This window comes from Aquila chrysaetos, chromosome 13 (genome assembly GCF_900496995.4).
Source record: "Aquila chrysaetos chrysaetos chromosome 13, bAquChr1.4, whole genome shotgun sequence".
Classification (NCBI taxonomy): domain Eukaryota; kingdom Metazoa; phylum Chordata; class Aves; order Accipitriformes; family Accipitridae; genus Aquila; species Aquila chrysaetos.
The window spans coordinates 5,244,952-5,269,492 of NC_044016.1; the positions used below are offsets into that span (position 1 = coordinate 5,244,952).

At 45.4% G+C, this 24,541-nt stretch overlaps 1 protein-coding gene across 5 annotated transcripts in view; it reads right to left on the bottom strand.

The window, feature by feature from the left end:
* The window catches only part of CAPN13 (calpain 13), a 73,289-nt gene that overhangs the window by 26,187 nt on the left and 22,561 nt on the right, over positions 1–24,541 (bottom strand). For all 5 annotated transcript variants that reach the window (XM_030035260.2, XM_030035261.2, XM_030035262.2 and 2 more), the window contains 6 exons: positions 19,812–20,060; positions 9,214–9,283; positions 8,236–8,354; positions 4,332–4,465; positions 2,317–2,491; positions 1,374–1,445 (listed from right to left, as the gene is read on the bottom strand). In XM_030035260.2, the coding sequence (XP_029891120.1) occupies positions 1,374–1,445; positions 2,317–2,491; positions 4,332–4,465; positions 8,236–8,354; positions 9,214–9,283; positions 19,812–20,060 (819 nt within the window). The remainder of the gene's footprint in view (positions 1–1,373; positions 1,446–2,316; positions 2,492–4,331; positions 4,466–8,235; positions 8,355–9,213; positions 9,284–19,811; positions 20,061–24,541) is intronic.

Consider the following 24,541-nt stretch of genomic DNA (forward strand, 5'->3'; position numbering starts at 1 on the left):
AGATGATGATAAACAGAATCTGTGGCTCTATATCTACAGTACTGCGGTTTCCAACAGCTGGAGTTTCTGGTGCTTTTCTCCGCTTGCTGTCACTGGTTTAAGCCAGAAGCAGCTCACTTTCGCCAGTGAAGCCAAAATGGTGGAAGCGGAAAGGAGAAGCAAATGTTTTGTTTCTGGCTCTCCTTATGCACACAGGCAGTGTTGGAAACAAAGGCCATGGCAGTCTCTTCCCAGGCAAAGTCCCAGCCCCTGGCCAGCCTCAAATCATTTCCCCACAGGACACCCCCCTGGGTGCCTCGGCACTCCTGTAAGGTGAGGCAAAGACTGTTTCGCCTCCCTGCACTAATCACGAGCGGCAGCACGCTGAAACAGCCTGCTTTCTCTCCAATAGGATTCGGGATCCTCCCACCCCTGTCTTGGAGGGAGCCAGCTGGAGCCTTCTCTGGAGCCTGGCAACCCCCATCCTTCCATTTTGGAGCCTCTTGGCCACGAGCAAGTATCCTCCGAGAAGAAGCACCCAGACTATGATAACGGCACCAAGCTTGCCATGGCATGAGGGGCTATGAACCAAAGCCAAGCTCATACACGAAACCGTTAAAGAGAGGGGGAGAAGGAAGAAAATAGCTTAGGGAAAACACATCCCCTTTCCAAAGTACTTTACGTTCTGAGATTAAAATGTGTTCTAGCTATCTTGCTTGATAGCATAGACATTGTTTGGTTTCCTTCTTGGCCCTGCTCACTGTTAACTCTCCCTGTGTGCACTGCAGCTTAGTGAGGTAAGCCATGTTCTGACTTCTGGCTGTAAAAAATCCTTCATTTCTTTTGATTTGTGTGATAAATTAGTCCCGTTTGCAGATCAGCAATATTAATATCTAGCTAGGAGAAGTTCTGCATGAGTAGAACAGCTTTAAAAGATGGAGAAATACTGTTCTTGAACCACTGAGTTATTTACTTTTCGCACAGTGATTTTTGGCAGCTTGGGATTGAGCTGAACAAATGTAGATTTGCATATGACAAATCCCACAATTTCAGCCAGTGCTTCTATTCCCATTTGAAACAGAAAAATGAATTTTTTAAGAGTCGGCATGGTATTAATATCCCCAGAAATGCTGTATTTGCTGTTGAAGTGTCCCAACACAAAAGTGAATTTAAGTTGCATTTTTCCGTTAGAAAAAATTACAGGATTCAGATATCCTCCCTCTTCCCATTGTGGCAGAATCCTTCCATCTCCTGGAATTTGAACTATGTGCTTTCAACAATCCCTCCTAAGGGTGAAGCTAATTAAAATTACTCTGAATGGAACAGCAGCATGACTGCCCTGTAGTGGATCACCAATGCGAAACCACCAGACAGGAACAAGTCCTTGATCTTACCTTCACAGCTCCTGTGACAGTGTAGGCGTGACCCTGTACAATCCCATTCCTCAACTCTATGTTCCTCCTCAGCTGCCGAAGGGAAAAAGCACAGCTTTTAGCTCTCTGCCACGCTACAAAGGTATGGCCATCAGCAATCAGAACTGACATTTGGCACGGCAGAAAAAGCAACTTGGTTTTGACTACAGCAGTATCTCAAATACACTGGCTCCAGAGGAATGTGACTATTGTTTCCACTGCAGCCATAAGCAGGCCAGTAAATTTAACAAAACTACAGGTCTTCACGTATTTGCAAGTTCTTCAATGGTCCAGAGCTGCTGCAACTGCAGAATGATCTGGACTGTGTCACTGGCAGAATTTCCCTGCCACCCACAGCCCAGTATCAGCCACCTGAGCTGAGGGGCTAGTCCCTGGCTTGTTTGCAACAGCCGAGCTTCGAGTCCCAGTGAACCAGGCACTACAGGAGCAATGTCACATGCTTTGCAGTCTTCCCTTACGTGTTGTAAGGGAAGCCTTAGCAACCTTTTAGCAAGATACTTGCTGAGCATCACAAAGCCTTTTGCAACTTCCCAGCATTAATACCGGTAGCCTGCAAATCACAATGCGATAATAGCACCCTCTTGCAGAAAAGAGGTGCATTTTGGCCTTGCTAGAATCGAACACAAAGCTATGAGGCCAAAATCAGCCCTGCTGCAAGAGGATACCATTCTGTCATAGTGGAATTAACCAGGAGAGAAGCCACAGACCCCTCTCTGACAGACCATTCCATCTACATTTCTTACTGCATAACCTTACCTACTTTTTGCTGCCAACATCTCTTCAGGCATCCATAAACTGTAACTGTTGCATGGAATGATTACGGACTTCCTTTTTCACTCAAAAGAGCAACCTTTACGTAGACATGGTAAACCAACAAAGGCATGCTACTGGCCCTGTGACTCACCTGGCCTGAGGTGCTACACCCCATCAGACACTGAGATTTGTCAGCTGCTTTCAGTATCTCCTCCAGATCAGGAGGGGGATCCTTCAACGAAAACTGCATTTGGATGCCACCTGTGAGGTCTATTAAAGCATCAGAAAGGTAACCTCCATGCAAGTTCTGGTAGGAGCCCCGAAACCTTGTTGGGGGGAGGGGAGGAAAAAAAAAGTTAATTAGTCCTTACACTGTGTTTTAACAAGCAATGTACAGCGATGGCTTCCAAAATGGACACGTACATCGAGGCAGTGAGCATGGGAGGAGCCTGGGGTGTGTAGACGACGGGGCCAGGTAGTGAAAGGAAACGTGATTGAAATACGTGGCCAGACACAACACATGCCCTGTGGAATGAATGAGGCAAAGAGGGACTTTTCCTATGGATTCACCCACATCTGAGGCAGCTGTCTAGAGTCATTTACAGACAGTGAAAAATAATAAGGTGCATCTCATGCCAACACAGATGTTTTAGGGAGATGAGCTGCATCTCATCTTGAAGTATCCAGTTTCCTTCTTCTGAACAGGGAGCCAAGGGTGACTAGTTCAAATGGATGTTTCGGATCAAATGGCTGAACTGTTAGTTTCTACATCGTATTTTGTCATGACTCTTCAAAAAAAAGGCCAGTGTCCCTTTTGCAAATGAGAAATAGGAAGAAGAGAGAGGTGAAGGTATTTGCCCATGCTCCCAAGGCAAGACAAAAATAAGTTTTCAGCACTGTTCCCAATTCACTCTGCTGGAGTGCAATAATAGGATAATAATTTAATATTGCCAACACAGTCCTTGTTGCTTTTATCGTGTGCTTTTTATTGAGACAGCAAATAAGCTGGAACATGCTGTACTTAGAGCAGGTAGAGCATGCTGTTAAACCCCACCATACACGCTGTATTTAATGAATGTAATCAAATGAAGTCTGCGGCTAATTGTATTTTGAAGGGTTGTCCTTGTCCTACACTGATGAAAAGAATTTGTCATGGGCACTGGGGAAAAACTTCTCAAACGGGAATCTCATAAACAGCATCGCTTGCAACTTTAATTTAATAGAGGTTTGGTTTGCTTTGTAATTAAAATCTTATGCAGCAAATTGATACTGAATCCTGAGTCAACTTTTCTGAGATATCTCAGGGCAAAATGCATCCTACTCCTGAGTCGTTCAGATGCTGCTTTAACATTTGCTTATTCCTGACCAAATCTGCCAAAATAATTAGCTCTCTTCTCCAGCTCCTCTTCACTGCATTGCAAATGTTACACCAGCTTGACGTAGGGCATGCGTACCAAGTTCCAGCCCTTCATACTACCCCTCACACAGGAATTTCTCTTCAGCATATTTAATAATGGGCAATGTTACAGATGCTAAAGGACCACACTCTGATCCCTTCAGTCCTCAGAGGATTTTTAAAAAATTATTACCTCTTTGTTAATCCTTATTAACCCTTCAGTACTCTGGGGACCTCTGCCAAGAGTCAGAGCTCTCCGTGTGAAGTGAGAGCTGACCAGAGACTCACAGGAGTGCATGTGTTGTGCCTGAGCATGTTCTTCAGCCATGCTTCCTCTCATTGCTGGCTCCAAATATCTACATGATCTCTGATTAGTGATTGTAAACAGAGGTAATCCCTGCTTAGAGTCTGCAGCTTTAAACAGAGGAAAATATGGAAAGAAAAACAGAGGCAAAAGAAGTCTGCTTAAAGTAAGGAGGAGATGCCCAGCCCCTTTTGTGTCACCAGCCATTGCCCCGTTCATTTTACTCCTCAGGCGTTAACGTCCCAGACTTGGACTGAGTACATTTAGGTCTTCAGCCTGAGACCAACATCTCCAGGTTATGTTGGCCCTGTGTTTGCATGCAGCCACAGTTCCTTGCATAAGCACAGCACAACATACACCGCTGTTAGCCTGAACTCCTCCCTGTGTGCTTTGCATAAAGCAGAGGGTGAAACTACCTGTAGAAAGCATTCTGCACTGGGTGGGAGAATAGAATAGGTATATTTACTTGGCATATGCTTTTTCCAGCAAGGATGGCCAGAATTCATTTGACGTTCGAGGGTGTACAGACAGGTATCTTCCATTTAGGAATGGCAGTCGGTCATCTATCACTACATCCACCCAGTCTCCATATTGCCAGAACTGGAAATATAATTTAAAAAAAAAGAAAAAAAAAAAGAAGAAAGAGAAAAGAATGAGTCTCTTTTAAGAGCTAATATTCATGCCAAGCAACAGCCTCCTGAAATAGCACAGGAATTAATCTAAAACATGGATATGTGCAAGTTGTCTCCTGAACTACTTCAGGCTAATGGTCCACATTGTTAAACAAGCTACCAAGTGGCTGGATTTCCCAGTGGCAGGGGAAGTCATTTGGAAATATAAATAGTCCTGCAATCAGTGGGAAGAAAGATTCAACATGGGAAATATGCTAATATTCTTGGGCGATAGCAAGCATTCAAGATGATAAAGAACAATCATGCAGATGGTTCAGTGAGCCTCACTCCTCAGCTGCACTTGGATTTTCCCCTGCAGCACAGCTCTTGGCCAGAGGGCCTCTGTCATGATCCAGTCTCTAGATTTTCTTTCCTCTGTGTTTCAATTAAGACTCTGACGTGCTGTCATGGACAGGGACCATGTAGTGACTAAAGACTGTTTTGAGGTGTTATCTGTCTCCTTGATAGATGAGGAGGACACAGGCTGTCTCTCCAGCATGTGGACAGAGCAGGTGTTTCTCCAGCTGATCCAGCTGATGAAACCTTTCAAGGGAGAAGATAGGGAAAGAGATCTGTGGGGATGAACTAAAGCAGCCATTTCCAGAGTCATTAGCAGATTAATGTAGCTTAGCATGATTCGCAATCATAAGAGGCCAAGCTCTTATTTGCAATAATGCTAAGGACTCCAGTGGAAGTATGCCAGCAATAGATTTAGTCTAGCATGATTTTATTTCAACAGCTTTGGTCAACGAAAAACCCCGAAATGAGCTGTTCTGTTAGAAAAGCACAAGACCAGATCTTCCCAGCAGCAAAGCAGCTTACAGTCTGCTAAGCCAAAAGCAGGTTTGATCCTACTTAAGTTCTGCCTCACCCCAGCTTTTCACTCCCTACATTAGTGGCGGCAGGAGGTGGCAGGGTTGGACTCTCTGAACTTGAGCTCCAGGAGTGGTTTGAGCCTTCCGCTTGATTTTGGCAGGATGAGGTTTGAGGAAAAGCCTGCCGATGGCTCTCCTCTGCCCAAAAAAGACACAGGCAAAAGGACAGTCCAAAATGAGCTGTCTTTTAAGTCACCTAACATGCCCTCCTGTCACCAGTCAACACCTGGCAGCAGGTCTGTATGGAGAAAAGGTGTGATGTCCAGCCACACCTCCCCATGGTGCTTCATGTGCAAACACAACAGGTAAACAAGGATAACGACACGGAACTGGCTGTGGGGATTAATGCAGTCCAAACACACCGAGTGACATTTTTCCAAAAGCCAAGTTCCTTGGCCACCTTTGGTAGGCAGCTCAAGCTTGGAAGCCTTCTGAATGCAGCACTGTATTTTTCTTCAGCTGGGTAAAGAGAGCTGCTTTGTCCTGACTGCCACAGACTTAAAGATCATGGTCTCATCTGAGCTCACAAGGACAGGGAAAAGCCGCAGTGGGAATGAGAAACCTCATGGAAAGTCCTAGGATGCTCTGGGAGTGCAAGAGTGGTACAGGAGAAGCCATTCTCCCCCCTGTGCCTTCAGAGAGGCCCTATGCCTTCACCTTCTGGCTTGAGAGTTCGGCTTCATGAAATGTCTTTATACCCTCAGGATTTAAAGTACTGCAGATTGGAACGTGATAGTAAGTGAAACAAAGAATCCCTATGTAGGCAGGCTTCAAAGAGGGAAGCTCTTCATTTCCACATTAGCGGTGAGCCTTTTAAATCAGGACTTTGTTTTCCTTGGCTTAGAAGAGGAGGAAAAAGAAATGGACAGTTGCAAGATGACAACACCACACCTAGGGTGCTGCTGGTCGGGGGGGGGGCATACTGTGTAGTTATTTTGCTTCCTTTTTCCCCTTCCTCGACAGGGATCTTAGAGAAATCCAGTTCTGGAATTGAGCAAGGAGAAATCCCATGCCTTTCAACCACTCTCTTTTCCATGGTATTAGAAGGCACCTTTTGGATGTATCCTGAAACTGAGGTCTTGACCACTTATGGCCTTTAAAGTTTTCATCAGTTTCTTCCTGAGAGCAGGGGCATTAACGCTCAGGGTGGATCCTCCGTGTTTTGAGTTGATGAACTGTGCCATAACCCCCTGTAGTCCCTGCAGGATATTTCTGTTTTATTCCCAGGCTGAGCTGCTGCTGCTTACTGTCACAATGCGTGGCACACCCTGCCTCACAAGCATCAGAGTTTCTATGGCAGAGAAAGTGATTCCTACACAAACACAAGACTAACTTAATTCCTGGTAAAATAACATCATTGTAATTATTGCCTAGATAAAAACGTTACCTCTCTTAACTACAGTTGATGAAGTGCTTAACAGCCTTAATTCTTGCAGCCAAACAGCTAGTGTTGTGCAGGAAGACTGGAGCAGCCCTTTGTATTCCTGAGAGGCAACGTGCTCCAGATCCAAAAGGGTGAAAAAAAGTTATAAGCTAAAATTTTTATATTAGCATATGATATGCCTTGTTTGTGATTTTTCACTGAACTGAGGACTGGTGGCTTAGCCTGTGGATGGCAGTAAAATATCTTTGATGGAATAATTGAAAGGCATTGCCGAGAAGCATTTCCATTCAGAGTAGCTTTCTCAGGGGTTTATTGCTCAAGGAAAGCCAGAAACAGTTGCATTGATTTGCAGATGAGATGACAGGGAAAACATTTTCAAATACTGTAAGGTATTTATACTGCTTAAGATTTAAGGATTGCTCCTAACTAATGTTTTCAAAGCTCTCACGAAAGACAATCTAGCTTGCATCCTTTTAATGTGTTTTAAGCAGAGTGGTGTCCCTTCAGCTGGTTTATCTTATACAGTGCACCTCTGCATGCTGGAAATGGGCCAAGACAGAAACATCTGGTATTCCAAGGGGCAAAGGAATGGAGCAAAATTTAGACTGCCCACAAGATAATCCTCCTGGTGCTGCTCCATGAGAGCTCCAGGGGGTGAAAGAAGTCCCACTGCCAGAGCTCTTTGCTTGGTACTGAACTGCATATAACAAAACAAAGCTGTGAAAAAAAGGGAATGATGAATGGCCGAGTATATACTGATTCTTTCTACAACCAGTTTAGTTTCTGGAGCTTAATGGTACTGCAAGTGCTTCTAATCCCACAAGTTATTTGGTAGATTCAGATACAAGCAAGCAGGGCCTGCCAGTTACTATCCCAGTCACCCTCCTGGGAGATTCAGAGAATTTCAAGAGTTGGTAGAAAGTGAGATTTACTAAAAAGCTTTGCTCTTGTCTCTGAAAGAAACTTCTTTTCAAAATATCAAAAGCCTGTTCCTCTGATCTGTCTCCAAGGATTTGTAATTTCAAGCCATTTCCACGAGCTAGAAAGGCAAGGTGAAGTATATGGGGAAACAGAAAATGAGTCCAAATAGATAAAGAGCACAGTTGTGCTGACAGCCATAACAAACTGTCCAAATCAAAGCAGACACCAAAATGCCATCTAAAACATATATGTACACAAATCTATCTGAACAGCTGGTATCTGTACCTCTGGAGTCATAACTTTCAGAAAAGGGCTTCAAATTTCCTGAAGTGTGATTGCACCACCTGGAGCACAAGGAATCATTAGAAAATCTGGGATTTTCTGCAAAATTCTGAACTGGGAGTCAGCACTGAAGAACCAAAGCATTCAAGGATTTCAAGATCTGGAACTGCAGTTTGGACCCCTATATAATCCAACCAGCCAAGCCCAAGCAGTACCAATACAGCAGAGATTACATACCCTGAAATGAAAAATCCCAGCATAATCATCCTGGAATCCTTGGTCCTTTGGTAAAACATTTTCCAAAAATTGCTTCTGCAGTGTCAGGGAGCCCAAGGCAGCCAGCATCCAGCAGTCACCTCAAGGGAGGGAAGAATCCAGTGCATTCAGTCAGTTACTCACTGTCGTGGACCATAACTAACTCTTTAGGTGAGTACATGTCAACATCTAAGCACCAGCTTGTTAAGAGAAACCAACATTATTCTGTCTCCCTTTCCTCCTGAAAAATGCTGAACCACTATGCAGTATTCACCAGCAATGTCCTTTGGGAACCCTGATGCTACCCAGCCATCCTTTTCTACTTTCATGCTCCTCCTGTCTTTTGTGGTCATGTTGAGACTTGCAGTCTAGAACATTCTTTAGGAAATCTTCAGACCTCTCAGTGGGGTGAGAAATATGAAGATATTTCTTTCTTTATCGGAGCAGAGCTGCTCCCAAAGACAAACATGCTTACGGGCCAGGAGAAAAAGATGGAACCTATACAGGGTGCAGACACATGTCTGGGTAAGGATGAGAGAAGATGGAAAGAAATATCCACAGGGAAGAAAACACTGAGAGTCAGAGGAATACATTAGGATGAAAAGAAAATTCAGTCCTACACATGTTGGAGCTGTGCCTACTTACCCCTGAACTGTGATCATTGTACTTGAAGCATCTGCCTGATCTCAGTTGGACCTCCCTTTCTATGCTTATCCTTATATACATAGAGGGCAGGTGCCATACATAAGTAACAGGGATTAGAGCTGCTGCATTTGGGAATCCTGTTAAATAACTGCAATGAATTGTGTGTGGACTTGTGTGAGTCTGGACTGACTTGCACTGATTGTTTACGGCAGCTACCGTGGTCCATGTCTTCCCACCAAGCACTCAGAACATAGCAAAGCAATCACAGGTTATTGCTTTGTGCCAATCTTTTCCAAAACAGGAATATGACCTTACCTATTTCTCCTTGCTTGATATCAAATCTGCTAACTCCATCTGTGATCAAATAAGGATTTCTCTGAAATTCCTGGAGGAAAGAAAATGCAAAGATCATTGTGAGTACCCAGCCTTTGCCAGCAGTGTGCTCCTGCCTCTTGAAGACCCTTGCTTGCCTACCTTTTCCTCAGGTGAAAACTATTTCTCCTGAGCCCTGATGTTTTGTTGCCTGCCACCAACAAAACCAGAGGAGCTACTCAGGCATCTCTTCTTTAGCCTGCTCTATTCCTAGGGATGGGGACTTGTGGCTGGGCGCTCACTGAGTTTTCATTTGGGTTTCTCTAATGCTACCAACACCTTTCAGAGAGGCCTCTGAGCCTGGCTGCAAAATCATGGAGTTTCCCGGGGGACAGTAGGGCAGAGACACAGAGGTTTCCAAGCAAAGTGGATCAGGGTCTGTACTTCAGCTCACCACTGGGTCTGGGAATGTTTTACTCTCTGAGCCTTTTGTGTTTCCATGCAGGACTAATACAGATCAGCCTGGGCTGCTTTTCATCACTCTGGTGAGGAAGCTATAGAAAGAGAGCTTAATCTCTCGCTGCAAAATCCCATATGCCTGGCTGACTTATTTTTAATTCAGGGAGAATTTTTCTTGCATTCCTTGAGAGTCTTGCTTGGGCAGCGAAGGGGGAAACACTTCAGAGCTTGGATTTGCACACAGAAATGTGAACCATTCTCCCACCTGCATCCGCTATGGGTCTGGGATATCTGAGTGCTCAGGTAGGAATGGCCTGAGCATCCCCTGTGAGTAACCCTTGGCACACCCCAAATGGATGAGGCTCTGTTTTGAAAGAGCAATCAGCCTTAAATAGGAAAGTCACCGCGCACCTAAGAAAATGAAGAGATAAAAGGGAGAAAAAACATCTGAGTAAAAAAAATAATACAGCAGCTCTTCCTTAAGCAGGCCCTGGCATTTCTTCTCCCAATTGATTTGACATGCTGCACAAAAATGAGACCAGTGCACAATGCGACTCGTGACTCACACAGTTGCGTGAGCTCAGCATTAGCAAATGCTGTCAGTTCTCTGAAATGGCTTCACGGTGATCAAACCCCTCTAAGAAGTTTCCCTGTCAGTAGAAGATGCAACACAACGTTACTGCTCCAGGCTGGCAGACAGATCATGCTCCCACAGCACTGCTGACACTGGGGAAAGCAGCCTGGGCAGGTATCTTCCTTGACAGATGCTTTCACGCAGCCATCCACACCTATCGCAGGACTTCAGGGATTTGCGATAAGAGATTTACTCATAGTATGGGAGCAGGCCTAAGAAGCGGCGGTCGCCACCAGCAGCAGTTGATCATCGTACAGGGGAGCAGCAGCAATCAGCCCTTCTCCCTTCTCCTCTACATCTGTCCCAGCTTTATCTTCTCCCTGCCTCTATTTCCCTGACAGCAGTTTGCCTCCCTCACCTGGGTGAATTCAAAACCTCCCACAAGCAAGAAAGAGTAACTTGCATGACAAGGCTCTGACCTTGGCTTATGCCTTTGTGTGTGTCTGACTTGCCAATAGTCATCCCAGAAAACTAACAGCATAAAGGAATAGGTATTTTATTTCCCCCCCCCCCCATTATTTCTGAGACTGTTGAAATCTTAGTTGCCCCAGGCAGGGTGGCTGGGCTCTGATGGACGTGCTACAGTGCAGAGTTGCCATGGGGGTAACCACCATATAGAAACAAGAGTCTGAAACTAATGGGAAGGCAGCTGTGTCTCTTATGGGATTCCCAAGGAAGGGGCTGATGCTGTGCTCTGTGCTGGGATGATAAAGCTCTTAAGTGCACTGTGGATCCTGGTAGCCTGTTACAGAGACCAGCTGAAAAGTCAGCCCATTAGATGCCTCAGCAGATACCCTATTGCCCACCAAGATGTTCAGCTCCTCAGCAAGCAAACGGGGATGAGCTGAGTCATTAAGCAGGTTTCTTGCTAAGAGAAACCAGTAATTTTGTCTAAATTAACAGAAACTAAACTAAACTAACAGAAAAGACATGATCTGAAGTCAGCCCCAGCCAACATGCCTTGATTGTGCATACAGACAATTTTGTGGCTATCGGAGAGAACAAAAGCTGAAGTCAAACACTCTCACTATAATTCCCACCCACAACACACTAAGCTCTGCTTCCAGTGGGGTGTACTCCCCACAGACTTAGGGGGCAATAACTGGAAAGCAACACAGAGCACGTGACTAGCCATGGAAAAGGGGCTGCTCAGCAGCTGTCCCTCTGCAGAAACCACGCAACAAATAGAAGGTGAATTCCGACTGAGCTGACACCAGTGCCGCTGCCTGAAATGGCAGCAGTCCTCCTTGCTGTGTGCACTGTGGTCAGAAATAGCGGGGCAGGTTTTAACGTCGGGTTTGTGCTTTTGAGTCTAGCCACCTCTCTGTAGGCTTGAGAAGAAGAGGCAGCATAGGCACACTTCAAAGGGATGCACCGCACAGAGCATGGGCTCTTTGCAGAGCCTTGGGTGTGAGCCAAGGAAGGTCAGGGGACAAGCAGAAGCTGAAGCAAAGGCAGGAGGGGGCAGTGGCAGGGAATTGCAAGACCAGATACTCAGAAGAGCTCTGGAAGAGCGTGACCCCTGAAGTCAGTGGTGGAATGGCTGTTCCCTTGAAGGATGCTGTGTGCAGCCTGAACTAAACACAGAGCTTAGAGAGGACATAATCGTGATGGGTGCAGCGCTTTGGAAATCTGGGCCATCTCAACTGGAAGGAAGAGAAGTCTCCAATTAGCTCCTATTCCTTCAAAGGCAAGAATACAGCAGTCATAAAACACCAGAAACTATCATCTATTATTGCAAAACACAGCTATGCACAGTTACCGCTACACAAAATGTGCAAGTCTCTATACGCTAGTGCTCAAATTGCATGACAAATACAGAAACCACAGATTTAACTCTAAGTCTGTCCAGCCTGTTTCACTGAGAAATTATGATAAGGCTTTGTGGCATTTTCCCCAAGACTTTTCAGTTTTAGCTGGAGGGAGAAAGAAGAGGGAGCATATGGAGGCACGTGGTCTCTTCTCAGAGTATCTACAAGTCCAGCAGTGAAGGCAACCATATGGGCTGCAAGTCAACCGCTCTGCCTGAACTCGTCCCCCCAGGACAAAGCTATCATCACTTGCTTTCCCTGCCCTGCTGAAGACTTCATTATGTATTCAAAATAAAAGAGAAGTTCAAGGTCAAACCAGTTCATCCTCTAGAGAATGGTCTTACCACTGAAGTACTGCTTATCCAAAGGGCAAGATGGAGAATTAATTTGAGAGGTGGAAGGAAAGCACCCTGTACATGCATCTGACTCTAAGTTTCTTTTTATAATTGCTCAAAATTTTTAAGGAAGAACAAGTCCCCAGAAAAAGCTGGAGGTGAGTAGTGTAGATGCAGGCCATGTGCAGACATATGCAAAGGACACAGTCAGACATTTCTGCGGAAAATTGGAAGCCTGAGGTGGGATTTCATAGGCAGCATAAGCCAGTCTGACTGCAGGCTGCTTCTCAGTACGGTGGTCTGGCCGTGGCCACTTTCCCACAGATTTCCCCACTAGCCCAGCATGATCCTGAGTGCAGGTACAAGGCCACTGAGGGCTAAGAGGCAGGAGATGACTCTTTGCAGTGCTGCCTCCCAATCAGTTCACCTTAACCCTAGAGTAAAATCCCAGCCCTGCTTCTGTTCCTGCCACAGCACCACATCTTTCCCTTTGGCTGCACTTGTGTTGCTCTCCCCTGCTCCAGCTCCACCTTCCTGACACGTCCTGCCATCGTGAGCCACAGTGTTCCCTGTTTAACAGACGCCAATTAAGAAAAAATAAAAAGGCTGCTATTGATTGAAAACCAAACTCTGTTCTCAGCTGGACAAATCTTAATTCAGCATCACTGCTGTGCCTTCTGAATTAAGAAGCAAACATGGTATTGCAATTCCCTGGGCTGAGGGCACTGCCTAGCTGTGTGCTGAGGAGGGGTCAGGCACGCCACTGTCGTACATCCCAAACCCACAGAAAACCTCCACAGAATAGCTAACACAGAAATAAGGCAGTTGGAGTAACAAGGGAGGGCAGGACAAAGAATAAGCTGTGCTGGGTCACACCGAAGGTCTGTCTGTTGCAATGACTTGTCTCCGACAGCTTGGAGAGGGAGAGGATAACGGAGCAAGCTGAAACTAACACTCCTCCGCATACATCCTCCCACTCTCCGTCACTTGGGGGCTAAAGGATTTCCCAGGCTGGAGGCTGTATCCACAGTTTTGTGCTTATTAGACCTCAAGGGAACTGGGAATCTGTTTCCTTCAATCTGCCTAATTTTTACTTTTTTTTAAAACTCTCATTCTGCTTTTCTTTGACATTCTCTTAGATGGGAAAAAAACAGGCTAATCTCAAGGGGTTTGCTTGCACCACCAGAACTCAGTTCCCTGCTTTACAGCAGAATAGCTCAATTCCTAATCGCCCGTTTTCAATACAAATGCCTTAGTTGCTTAAAAAACCTTGCTCTGCTCCAGCGCTCTCTCACAAGGCAGGAATGAGGTCCTCAGACTCCACACAGGTGGGGAGCCCACAAATGTGAGAGCAAAGTCCCGTTGGAGGATGGACTGGTGTCCAACAACCAGCAGAAACAGAAACCAGCTCAGATTTTACCTGCAACCTATTTGCTTTGTGTGGCTCAGCGCTAAAAACCAGTTACAATTACAAACAAACAAGGTAAATACAAAGGAGGTAAACAAGGGAGGTAGCCCTGTCTACCCCAAGCCTTTGAGAGGCAGTTTCCTTAGAGGTCTTGCAACCTCCCACTTGGACCATACAGTACAAGCTGAAGTTTACAAAGTGGCACGCTATTACCCACTATTTCCCTGAGACCACCACAGCCATATAATCCTACTAGCTGACTCCCCAGCCTAAGAAACAGGGAAGCAGGTGAGTCAGCAAACCATCATAGGAGCAGTGCTTTCCCCTTAACCCGGGATGTGTGCATAGCCCCCCAACAATCAGCCCTTTCCAAAAGCAACAGAGGCCAGAGATAGTATGCAAATAAACCCTCCCCATCTACAGCCTGTGCAGAAAGACAGCTGTAATAAATGGTGACGCACTGCAGCTTCCTCGGCCCAGAGAGATGAACTCTGAAGTTGAGGTCAGATGCAATCAGCTGAGTAGGCAAGGGCTGAGACAATGGCAGCCTGGAAATGCTGCTCCCGTTCAATTACACTGATTGCATGCGCACGCTCAAAAATAAGGTGAATTGATTTTGATTTTCATCAAGGAGAAATACTGAACAGGATCCAAGGGCCTTGTGGCCCCTGGGAAATACTGAAGCTGTGAACTCCGCCACGAACAGCTGGCAAGCAGCTTTGGCTCATGCCAGAGAACAGCCCCACGGTGACAGACCTGCAGGTAGTGCAGGACAGCACTATCCCTCATCGCCACACATTTCCCATAACTTACTTTATTAAAACAGCTCATGTGACAATCCACATTTCTTTTTCCTTTTTTTTTTTTAGGTTTGTCTTCATTTTTCCCCTGTGCTATTAGAGCTAAGTTTTTAGGTTAACTTCAAACTGTTGTCTGATTTCTTGCCTGAATAAAATCTGTCTTTTTCACCCCTCAAGCTACAGACAGGCCAAGGCTGATGCAGCAGGAACTCCAGCTCAGGCTATTTGTCTGGAAAGATCCTAATTTCAAAATTATTTTTTTAAAGGATTCAATTTGGTTTAGTCAGTTCTTGGGTCCAAAATTCCTTAACATTGATTTAATTCCTGCAAATCAAATAAAATGCCAATAAACAAATAATCACCAAAACCAGTGCAGAATCATGACAGGCACTCTGTCGCTGAAAGAAGGTGACATTTGCTTTGGGAAGGGACAGAGGAAGAGAGGAAAAAATGTAAGCAAGGCCCTTCGCAAAATTATTGAATCAAATGATGAATCACTTTTCCCAGCAAACAAGCCTTGACTTAAACTCTATCATTTTCACCAGTGCTTTTTAGATACTAAGTGCAATAGCATGGTTCCCTGAGTCTCTGCTAAGGGAACAAGGTATTTCTCTCGCTCAAGTTTACATTAAAGCAGCCGCTTTCTGTGGCTTCTATCAAAGGACTTCTTTTAGACCCTACTCTTCCCTTCCCCGACACCAGACACGAGGCAAATACCCAGGAGTCCATGCCCTGATGCTACGAACAGAGCGTGAATATGCAGAGGAAACCCATGTCGGCTATTTCAGACAGTCCTTTCACCAAGCACCCTCCTACCAGTCACATTAGAGGCACTCAGGGATTTCTCTCATGATGACACTCAAAGCTCCGCTGGCCACCTTGCAGCTTTTCTCTCTCTTCTGGTTGCCTCACATGCATGTCATAGCCTATGTTAAACGGGATGGACCCTCCTACGACAGGCTCTTGCTCAGCAATCCCGCACTCCATAAGGTAGCCCCAGGGTCCCCAAGAGATGAAGGGTGAGCAGCTGCAGGAACAGCAGTCTGTGACTTTGAAGACATTCAGAAAAATTTTCAGCAACTTCACCTTCTGCCCATTTTAGCCTTTTTTTTAAAGCATAAGCACTGAAGATCAGGGACTATCCGTAACATTTATAATGGGCACCACATCAAGAGCAATGGTGGGCTAACCCTGGTGCAGGGCCGAGGCACTGCTGCATACGTGGTAATCTCCCTCCCCTCACACATACCATGTTTGAAAATACAACCAATGTTAGCAAAAGTGAAGTTTCTTTTTGCATCTGTATAGTATCGTGCATTGTGATCAGAACAGAGTAAAATCTTTAGCCTGAACATTAATTGATGAAAAACACGTATTCAACAACAGCAATTCATTTCGTGACTTCCTCTGTTCCACTCAATTGCTTGTGTGAAGGAAAAGCACTAAACAAGGAAAGAATTTGTTCTGAACATTTTTTTAAAGGAGCATCTCAGGTTTTTTTTGTTTTTTTTTTTCAAAACAGAACTTCTCTTCCATTTCTCCAAAGTGTGGGTGAAGCAAAAGACCATTTCATTGCAGAGCTCCTGCTGTGTCTGGTACCTCCAAGCCCCACCTCTAGTAATGCTTGAAGTTCCACATGCAAAATCTCAGTTACAAATTGCACCCATTTCAATGGACATAGACTAAGGGCCTGGGAATGAAAACACAGCCTGGAGCAGTCCCCATCTGATGGGAAACTGCAACTACTGCAGAGTTAGGGAAAGTGACATTTCAAATGTTGTCTTGGTGCTCCTGATCCACCTGCCCCCTCAGGGACTCCCATATTAAATCAGCTCACTTACTTAAGTCAAAATAAGTTGTTTCTGACTGTCACCACTGACTATTGCTGTCTGAAAATCAAGCTGTTTTCTCTCTACTTTATACATTACCCTCAGATATGAAGACCCCAAACTCTGAACACAACTGGCAATTCTCTTGACTATGTACAAGGTAAAATAGAAGCAGCATGTTGCTCAACCGCTTGGATCTGGAACAATGACAGCAGTTATAATTGCTATCTACCACTTAAATAACCAGATACTATATGACTCAGAAAATGGAGGCTAAGAGATTATCAGGACCAAGATGCCAAATTTTGTCACAGGTACATTTCCAGCCAAATTTTTTTGATGTCAGAGGGAGCTAATGGTGGAGGCTGAGAAAAATAGAGACATAGGTTAAATTGGCCATGCTCTGTCAGCAGGATGCAACTACACTCTCTGGGAGATGTATTCAGGTAGGAAACAGTCTCCCTTGGGGAAATTATACGTATCTCTGCCAAGTAGTTTAGGTAGCTTAAACACCTGGGATCATGTATCCTTAAGTTAGCATTGCAATGACCTAAGAACAAAGAATGAACATTTCTGCATGGGTGCCCAACTGAAAAACTTCAGGAATGGAGCACTTCGACTCCTAAAACTGCAGCCTTCCCTCTTCTCCCTGGGGACCAACTCACAGAGGCAACTGGACGCAGCACTGGCCTTTCAGGACATTTGAAATGCAAATACTATTTTATTTACTTCCTGACCCTTGGCTCAAAACATCTGCAGCTCTATAAATGAAAAGCAACGACTGCTTTAGTAACTTCTTCCGCCCCTGCTTCATTTTGCCAGGAGACAGAGGCCACACTTTGATGTCACCGTGACACAGCATGGGTGTTATGGTGATGTTTGAGAACTTCTGGTTGGGCTCCCCAGGCAGTTGATGCCATTGCCCTTTATCTTGCATCTTGTATAGCAGGATGAAGCCTGGCTGGTTGGGAAACGGCTACAGGTGGAAATTTTGGTCAAACTGAGAAAAAAAAAAAAAAATTTCGAATAGAGCCTTCTTCAGCACTGGCATCCTAGGTTTCTGTTCCAGATGAGCCAGTTGAGTCAGCAGTCTCAACTTCTGTCCCTTGAGTACGACGTAGAAGATCAGCTAGTGATGCTGCCTTAACCTCTACAATAGAAGAAATGGCTTTTCAATGTTCGCGTCGTGAACCCTGGACCATAAGCATATGTTTTAATTTTTCAGAGGAGAGCTCTGGCAAAGCCAATGACTTTTCATCCTGCTCCTTCCTGAAAAAAATTGAAAATTTTTGGAAGCAATTGGTTTCAGTCAATTTGGTGGGGTGATGCTGGAAACTGTGTAGTGATTGCTGACAAAATGGAAGCGCTGGGAAGGAGAGGACCTCTGCAAATTTTTGAAACCGATTCCACAAGAACTTTCATGGATTCAGCAAAATGGAAGGGGATTCTCCAACACCTGCCTCACCTGACAAACTTCAAGCACTAGCAGCAGGTTCTGCTTTTGGCAAGGTACGTCAGTCCCTTTGCACATGAAATAACTCTCAGGATATTAGAGTAGGATAGATGTTCTTCCCACACTGCGGTGCCTCAAAATTGGTGGCATTTGGGTTTCTAAGTCTGTGGTATGCTTTTGAAATCCTATGCTTCTCTGCTGCTCCCAAATGGCAAAAACACCAGGGTGGTTAGTACTTAACAGAACTGTATCATAACATTTTATTCCAGTTTATTCATCTTTAAAATGCCCCTGAGAGTCCTTTCTAATATCCATGTTTGTCTTTTGTAAGTCTAATGCTTAGTTATCATATATTTGTCTTTCTCAGTCTGGAAATGGTGGCAACTAACTCGTCTCCTTTACATTTTTTAGTTGCTATTCTACTATAACCCCTGTTTCAAGAGAGATTATCCCCACCTGCTACAAACCTGTAAGCAGAGTGCTGGTGTAAAAAACGCAGCACCAGCTGCATTCTCACTGGACCCGGATTTGAAGAAAGGCTGCCTGAGGAGAAGCCCAGATGTTCAGCCAGCAGTACGAGCTGCTTCTGCAGAGAAGAATGATCCTTTCGTAGCAGCTCCACAGAGGACACCCAGACATCTGCACCCAGCGCCTCCACACCTACCAACCTATGAGATAAAGCATCGACCCAGACTGGAAGTGCCTGTACCTCTGCACGCACAATTATTTGGATGCTTTCAGGCCCTGCTGCAGCAGTGGGTAGTGAAAAGTTCAAGCCTCAGGCTCCATCCCTATCACCACAACACTGCAGCCACCGCCCTGTTGGTGTCCAGGCTGCAGCTTCTGCTGCTCCATGTGATACCTCACCACATCACATTCCTTTTACACCAGGGCTGGGGCTTCCCGCCTTTCATTTTGGGCATCCATATTCAGCAGCTGCGCAGGCTCCCTGGGCTAGCCTGCTTCCCTTCTGGGACCCGTGGCTTTCAATGTCCATGCTGGCAGCAGCCGCTGCCGTTGCTATGCCAAGGCCGCCACACTGCCAAGCTCCAGCATGCCCTCATTGCCCTGCTTGCATCTGCCGTCCAAATAAATTTTTTCTAGTTGTCTTGTCCTGTTTGTACAGTTTCACAGTTACTGTCTCTACACCCCGGGGTGTTCCCTGCAGGGAGATGAACTGGTTTGCTCCAGCCCAGGGAAGCCAAAGGCCCCAGGCACTAGTGGTACCCTCAGCAAAACCCAGCAAAAGGGCAGCACGTGGCTAATCCAGTAGCTGCACCAGCAGCAAATGGCACACAGCAGTGCTATTCAGAACAGTCGGCCCATGGAAAGATTACCTAAATTAGGTCCTAGGATAAAAGAGCTGAGTATGTGATTCCACCTCCCAATTTAAACATCCATATGCCAGATGATGACAACTGCCTATTAAACTGCAACTGGGAATCAGCAGACAAATGTATTTCATCTAATGCCTTGTCCCAATTACTTTAAAATAGGTATTGCTGAGTCAGTGGCTTAGATTACAGAAATCAGAGATCTTTAATAGAATTTGGCAGCTTTTCAGGTTTGCACAAAGACCTCTAGAAGCAGATCAAAGTGGTAACACTAGTTCTAGTCAGGTTCACAGGTGGAAACAAACTTCCTACAAAAATGTACCCAATGAAATCACTAATGTTACAGAGGTTATCTTCCCTCCACACATCCCACAGCAAGGATCCCTCCTTAGAGTGTTGCGCTCCCAGTGTTCCCCTTGGGCTCTACTTCCCTGCTTAGCACAGATGGCCTTCCCCAAGGTGAAGGCCTTTAGCCCCTGGCCATCAGCACTCCCATTCAGCAGCAGGACTACAAAACACCCCAGCTGGAGTAACTCACAGTTGGCCTCTTCCACTGTATTTGCCACAGTTCAGCCGCTGGGAGCAGGTTGGGACCAATGGAACTGACGTGAGCGGGGAAGGTGGCATCCTCAAAAAGCAGTCCTTGGCTCAGGCACAAGGCTCGCAGCTGGTTGAAGTCCTGGTTATTAAATTTCTTCAGGTTCCGGAGGCTTCCTCTTGCCCCTGTTGTTTGCCAGCCCTGCTCCAACATGAGAGCAGAGCTGGGGGCGAGCATTGTGTCCCTTTCCTGTGAAGGAGAGACATGGACTGCCATTAGTTTCTCGATCCGAAGTGGTGCCTTAGGAGTGTGTGGGAAAGCAAACACCTCCCCCCTGCCCCAAGAGGATTGTGGAGCAGCAGCTTGCAAAGCTAAGGGCAGTCACAGTGACAAAATCCTTATTAGCTGGAAATGCCTGGGGAAAGGGTAGTCGTCAAATCCCAACTGGTTTATCTTAAACCAGTGTTGTCACTGCTACAAATTCAATTTTGAGTCTTCCCTGAGGACAGAGAGCAAAGCTGTTAGTGAGCCGCTGTGTTAGCATTGAGGTACATCTGCAACGTAAGTGAGCGTAGGGGATGGAGCAGGAGCAGCAGACCCAGGGGAGAAGGGAGGTGGTGTGAGCAGGGAGACTGCTCAGAATATCCATGGCCAGAAGAGTCCTGGGTCACAACTGTGCCCAGGGCATTTCTCAAGTTATTTCATTTCCACAAGTGAGCGCTTGACAGTCACTCCCTGTGAGACCTAAAGAAGGCAGAGGCTTGCCTTTCCTTGGGACCTGCTCCAAAGACCCCAGACAGATTAGGGGGTGGCTTCCTACCAGGTTACACAGACGCTCCACCAGACTCCCTAAAGCTACAGTGCTGAGATGGGACCAAGCTACAACATCCAGACCTGGATCCCACCTGCACTACTTGCTCACATGAGCGTGCACCAAAGTCTGGGGGTTTTGGACTCAGTCGTTCATTTGGAGGCCAGTGTTTAAGCAGATCTGAATAGTAGATTCATATTTAAACTGGGCAGTCACTGTGTGCCATCTGTACCTATTCCAGTCTGGAGCATGTTTGAACCCCTCTTTGTTAACATGTCTAAAGGAAAGGGGCAATTCACTTAGGAAAAATGAACATTTCACACATGCAGTGAAACCGTAGAATGGACAGACCTGCTAATACATCTGCTGGCGCAGCTAGGGAAGGATGCAGGAGATAAAAATCTCCCGTTGTGGACTCTGTCCCCTTTACAGTCATCAAAAAGCACAGCAGGACTCTTGCCACCAAAGATCTACTTTTTCTCCAAAGGGAGGCAGTGCATCATCCATGGAGACGCTGGATTGTGGGGTGGACTTTTGGGACATGAGTGGGAGAAGGGCACAGGAAGGTGGAAAACTTGCATGTTTGGACAGGTAGTGGCACCAGAGCTTTAAAAGAGCAATTTGTTCTGCCTAACCAGAGTAGGGGCTTTCAGGTGCACTCCCCAGAGCCACGTGGATGTACACAGACACACACGTGTGCACCATCCCCTGGGGGTCTTCCTTCAGCTTAAAAGCTCTGTTGTGGATTTCAGAGTTCAGAGACATAGCAGGAAGTTTGTGCAGCCTGCCTTGCCTCCTGGTTCCTCCAGCACCTTTTGTCGTGCAAAATTACATATTGCTGGATCAAAATATAACTCAAGGTCCATGCCAGTTTTCACCCTTCATTCACACTTGCCCTCACAAAAACAAAATTTTAACTGTCCTGAGCTATAATTCCCCTTTTGTTCCTTTCCTTATGAAACAAGAAGCCCCTGGTGAAGGCCTGCATTAGCAGACTTCTAAGGGCAAGAAGGATCACTGTGATCACCTCCTCTGGCTTTCTGCATGACAGATGCCACTGCACTGGATCCAGTGATTCCTGCCCCTAGCTCCTGTCTTCCACTTAAGATGTACCTCTACTTAAGATGTACCTTCTCGTAAATTAGCACTAGAAAAATCCACCACAAGCCTGGGCAAGCCACTGCTACAGTTAATTAACTTTGCTGTGCTAATTTCTAGCCTGAAGTCACTTTGTTTCACTTTCAAGCCACCCGATGCCATAGCTTTTTTTTTTTTTTTTTTTTTTTTTTTTTTTTTTTTTTTTTAAAGTAGATGAAAGTGCTTTTTCCTACCAAACTTATCTGTAGATCTGATATGTTCCTGGTTCGGCACAAAGAGAGCAGATGGCTCCAGTAAGAGAAAAGCCTCAGATTTTTATTGTGAATCACTCACACATGTGAAAAACACAGACCAGTCACACTGAGGGTGTGATACAGCCCCCTCCCCCACACACACACACTTTTTACTTAGTGTCATCACCTTTCTCAGTGTTTCAAGTCACTTGGCCTTCTGGCGTTGTAACAACAGCCTGGAAAAATAAGGAGTTTTACATCTCATTGTTTTAATTAAAAGCCCCACCAAAAAAAAAAATAATCAGATGGAATTCAGAAATCACCCTCAGCCAACAAGAAGAGAGAACATTCCCCTTGGGCTTGCATTTTTTAATACAATGGAAATAAATCTCATGTAATGTACCATAACACGACAAGGGAATGGCTTCTTCTTAACAAATACTCATTTGAAACTGTGCCCAGGCCCCATGCATGCTAAGATCTATTTCTTGCAACAGTGTTCCAGCAAAACTGATTACTAATTCCAAAACTCAAATTAAAACTAACAGAGCTTGAAGGCTGGGTCTGACACGCGTTCCCTCTCTTCTGACAGAGAACAAGAGTTTTTAGCATGTGTGTGTGTGTTTAATTATGTTGTTTAACATATCCGGAATAAATTAGAAACGAGACTGAAGAAAATAATACACTTAACTACTTTTCCCTTGCAGGAATAACTTCATCAGCATTGGCTCTGGTGGCACACATGCACAGATACATGAGCTCTACGTCCGTCCACGCCACGGTGCAGGCAGCCCATGGGGTCACAGGCACCCGGCTAGCACTGTCCTGTCCCCACCGGCACGCTCTGCCAGCCACCTCTTTCAGAGCAGCATCCTGAGGCCTGGCCACAGGTTGGCTCTCACGGATGCGTCAGCAAAGACGACAACAGATTTTAAAGCAGAATATTGCCTGCCTGATTGGGGAGCTTCTTACCGTTACTGAACTCTGAGGCAGAAAGACTTTAAAGGGACAAAGTTATAATGCAATGGGTCTCAGAGGCATTGCCCTTGGACTGCTCCCTGCCATGTGATGTGGGGAAAGAGGAGGGATTTCAAACACTCACAAAAGCTGGTTCAGACACCTTGTGAAACACTGGAGAAAAACGAGACTGACTCTCAACTAAGGAACGAAATTATTATTCAGAAGGGGTTAAACATACATTTACTTAGTCCTGGGATCTCCTCCAACACAATTATTTATCTGAAATGGAGAAAGGAATCACGCCCAACTTTGCATGTACTGCTCTTTTTTGGTCCCTCTTCCTTCTCAGCAGAGAGAGATCCTTCCTGCTCTCTGTCTCAGAGGGAGGGTCAAATGACAAAGTGTGAGGGAGGGAAGGGGAGCAGTGGAAAAGCTACAGAGACAAGGAGAAAAAGAGATTGGGTGTGACAGTTGGAAGGGATGGGAAGGGAAGTCTCTGAGGATATCAGAGCAAAAATGGTGGCGACCCCTGCAGAAACAAACCTGGGAACCCCAAGCACCCACCATATTCTGCATTAAACAGCTTAAAAGCAGCAGCAAAGGGTGTGTCTCATCTCCCTCCAGCACTCATTCACGAAAGCTGTCAAGCAACTATTATAATCAGGTACTCAATGGTGGCAAATGCTACTGACAGCTAATTACACTTTGCATAAAGATTTATGTCAGAGTACAGACATAATTTCTTTCAATGGCTTCTGATATTTTTCACTGAGTAGAAAGTGGAAATAGGCAATTAGAACTGTGTCTACTTCATAGCTGAACTATCCACCTTCACCTCTCCACTGATTTTCTCAAAACATTTCCATTACATGTTGGCTCAGCTGGGTTTCTGTACTTTAGGAAAAGCAGCTGAATTTTCTCAAACACTACAAAGAATACCAGAAAAGCCAAAAAGCCAGCAGCCCTTCTTCCCCTGTTTCCTCTCAAACACTCCAAACTATCAATGTACATGTCATCTCACCCATAATATTCAATATATGCTACAGTAACACAGCACTCTTTCCTTCTAAGAACCTGTCATTCACATATTTGGAGCACTGTAAAAACTTCAGGGAGTCAGTTCCAGAATTGTCTTATAATGAAGGAAAGAGTGAGTTTATTAGCTCTCCTTGCATTCAGAGAAAAAACAGATGAGAGTGTACTGCTTTTCAGCAGCTTGCCCACAGTAACAGCAAACTGCAGACACAGCGGAGGCACCTGAACTTGGGCATCCCAAACCCCAGATGGACAACAGCTCCTTGTACATGCAGTGTGTGAAAGCCTTGAGTACCTCAGAAAATCAAAACCAAAGCCAGCACTCTGGCAACCCTCCAGGAGATTACTTTCCCAGTGGCATCTTGCATGACCTTCTGCTCCAAACAGTCAGTGAAGTACTCCCTTTTGGCTATTTATTAAGTCAATTTTCTCGTCGTTTTGCATACATAGCATAGGACAGTTCCAGATACCTTTTTTCTACCTCATTTAACAGCAGCATACAGTAACTGTAGAGTCCTCCTCATCTTAGAATCTCCACTCCCACTTGATCCAATTACTTCTGACAACTTACCGTTTTACTATGAGGCTCTTTC